At 45.4% G+C, this 2,401-nt stretch overlaps 1 protein-coding gene across 1 annotated transcript; it reads left to right on the top strand.

Moving 5' to 3' along the window:
* The first annotated feature begins 1,154 nt into the window (after positions 1-1,154).
* Positions 1,155-2,126, top strand: LOC142490596 (olfactory receptor 52D1-like). The gene has a single exon (XM_075593011.1). The coding sequence runs from the start codon at positions 1,155-1,157 to the stop codon at positions 2,124-2,126; it is 972 nt and encodes a 323-aa protein (XP_075449126.1).
* Positions 2,127-2,401: the final 275 nt, after the last annotated feature.

Genomic DNA, 2,401 nt, shown 5'->3' with positions numbered 1-2,401 from the left:
ACATCTGTGTTATCACGGTATTCAGAAAGAGTTATTGGAAGTCAGATACCGTGCGGTAGAAAAATGCCAATACCGCTCGGGACAGCAGTGACCTTATCTCAGCCTTTTTCAGAGTTCTGCCCGTGCTATCTCTCTGCAGAGGGGTTGGAGGTATAGAAAGAGAATGCCCCTTATAGAAGAGGCCAGGAGGCAGGAGAAGGAGGCCAGGAGACGGGAGGCAGGAGACAGGCAGAAGAAGGAGACGGGAGGCAGGAGGCAGGCAGATGAAGGAGACGGGGGGCAGAAGAAGGAGACAGGAGGCAGGCAGAAGAAGGAGACGGGAGGCAGGAGGCAGGCAGAAGAAGGAGACGGGAGGCAGGAGGCAGGCAGAAGAAGGAGACGGGAGGCAGGAAGAAGGAGACGGGAGGCAGGAGACAGGAGGCAGGAGACAATGCTTCCCTCAAACAGTAGTTGGGTATGTACCATATTACTAAGGCCAAGCTACCTCTTCTTTAGTCTTCATTTCCCATAAAGCAGCAGTGTAGCCGACTCCAGCAAACGTAAGGAGACAGTTACAGGGCTGCAGTTATAACCCAACCACCACAGAGAAAACATTTGGACAAGTCCTATGTATTGGACATTATGGGTTTTTATCCCTGGGTATTGCAGAAAAGATCACTTGTGTTTTCCCTGCTCGCTCGGTTGAAATATTGCATGTTGCTTTTAGGGGTAAGTGACGTGAATAGCCTGGTTCTAATCCCACTGTCACTGTAAGGAATTATTATTATTCTTTGTATTGTTCTTACTTTGAGTTTAAGGTAAATCTTTGGTAACGAAGGCTACCCGAATTTGGTTTGCACTAAGAATCTTTAAAAAAATATATATATTTTTTTTTTTCTCTGGGTTTTCCTAATAACACATGAGATTTAATATATTGTTTCATAAATGTGTTCTTATATAGGGCTTTTCTATTAATACATATACGAAGCACCACTATATTGAAGGATTGTGCGTTATCAATATTAGTCAGTTCCTTATTCTACTGTGAAACCAACAGCCTGAACTCTTCTGTATGTCTGTAACCACTGCACAAACCCTTTAAAGACTTAATTCCCTGTTGGTGTTTTTGTTTTTGGCCCTCAGAGCTGGAGCTTAACCACACATTACTATCCATGATGGAAACCCTCAGGTCAGACCAGAACACCAGCTTCTCCCACACGGTGTTCATTCTTTTGGGGTTTCCTGGGATCTCAGAATCCAGACAGCTCCTGGTTATCCCATTTCTATCCATATACGTGGTGATCCTGACAAGTAACTCTCTCATCATCTACAGAATCTGGGTGGATAGGAGCCTCCAGTCCCCCATGTACTCACTCATCTCTCTTCTATTTGCTGTCAACATCTCCTGCACCACCGCTATCGTGCCCAAATTCCTGCTGGATTTGTTATTGGGAATGAACCAGATTTCACTGGCGGGCTGCCTGGTGCAGATGTTCATCATCTACCTTACAGTCACGTTTGAGTCCACTGTGGTCCTGATAATGGCCTTGGACAGGTATGTGGCAATCTGCAGGCCACTGCGCTACAGCACTATCATGACTAAGCATTTACTAGTCCAGTTGACTTTCATTGGCTTGGCTCGGAGTGTCTTCCTTGTTTCCCCAATAGTTATATTGGTCTCCAAGCTGCAGTTCTGCAGATCCAACGTCATTCTGAACTTCGCTTGTGAGAACATGGGAGTCCTGAACCTCGGGTGTGGAGACATCTCCAAAACACACATTGCCGGACTGATGGTGAGGATCCTGGTCACTGTGGCTGACGGAAGTCTCATCGTGGTTTCTTACCTGAGCATTCTCCACACAGCGATGAAGATTGTAATAGGAAAAGCCAGACAGAAAGCCCTGCACACCTGCAGCACACACCTGATAGTGGCCGTGCTGATTTACTCCTGTGGCATTTTATCCTCTCTCGTATACAGGGCAAGGACATCTGTTTCACTCGATGTTCAAAATCTGACCAGCGCCATATACTTTCTGTTTCCAGCTGCTGTCAACCCGATTATCTATGGCTTAAGGATGAAAGAGATCAGACTCTGCTTAGAGAAATCTTATGGAAGGAAGAAACCAAGGATTGAATCAACAGAGTGAGTGTCGTCCGATATACGGGCCAAATGGCACCAGAGTAATTACACAAACTAAGGTGGCTATTCAGTAAACTGTGATAGTGCCTAATGGGGCACTTTGGCACAGAAACTGCTATTAACTTGAAGAGTTTTCTTTTGCTGGTGCCCCAACTAACACTACCGATCTTTAATGAATAACCACCTAAAGCTCTCAACACCAACATGGACCATAACAGCATCAATATTCCATACTTCATTGGAAAAGCTATGCTAACTAATTATCCCCTCATGTAAGCTGGA

Source organism: Ascaphus truei, chromosome 3 (genome assembly GCF_040206685.1).
Source record: "Ascaphus truei isolate aAscTru1 chromosome 3, aAscTru1.hap1, whole genome shotgun sequence".
Taxonomy (NCBI): Eukaryota; Metazoa; Chordata; class Amphibia; order Anura; family Ascaphidae; genus Ascaphus; species Ascaphus truei.
The sequence above is the reverse complement of the archived record's forward strand: the minus strand, read 5'-3'. Positions and strand labels throughout refer to the sequence as shown.

Bases quoted from the DNA above. Each gene is read 5' to 3' on its own strand.
- LOC142490596 (XM_075593011.1), top strand. From the start codon at position 1,155: ATGGAAACCCTCAGGTCAGACCAGAACACCAGCTTCTCCCACACGGTG.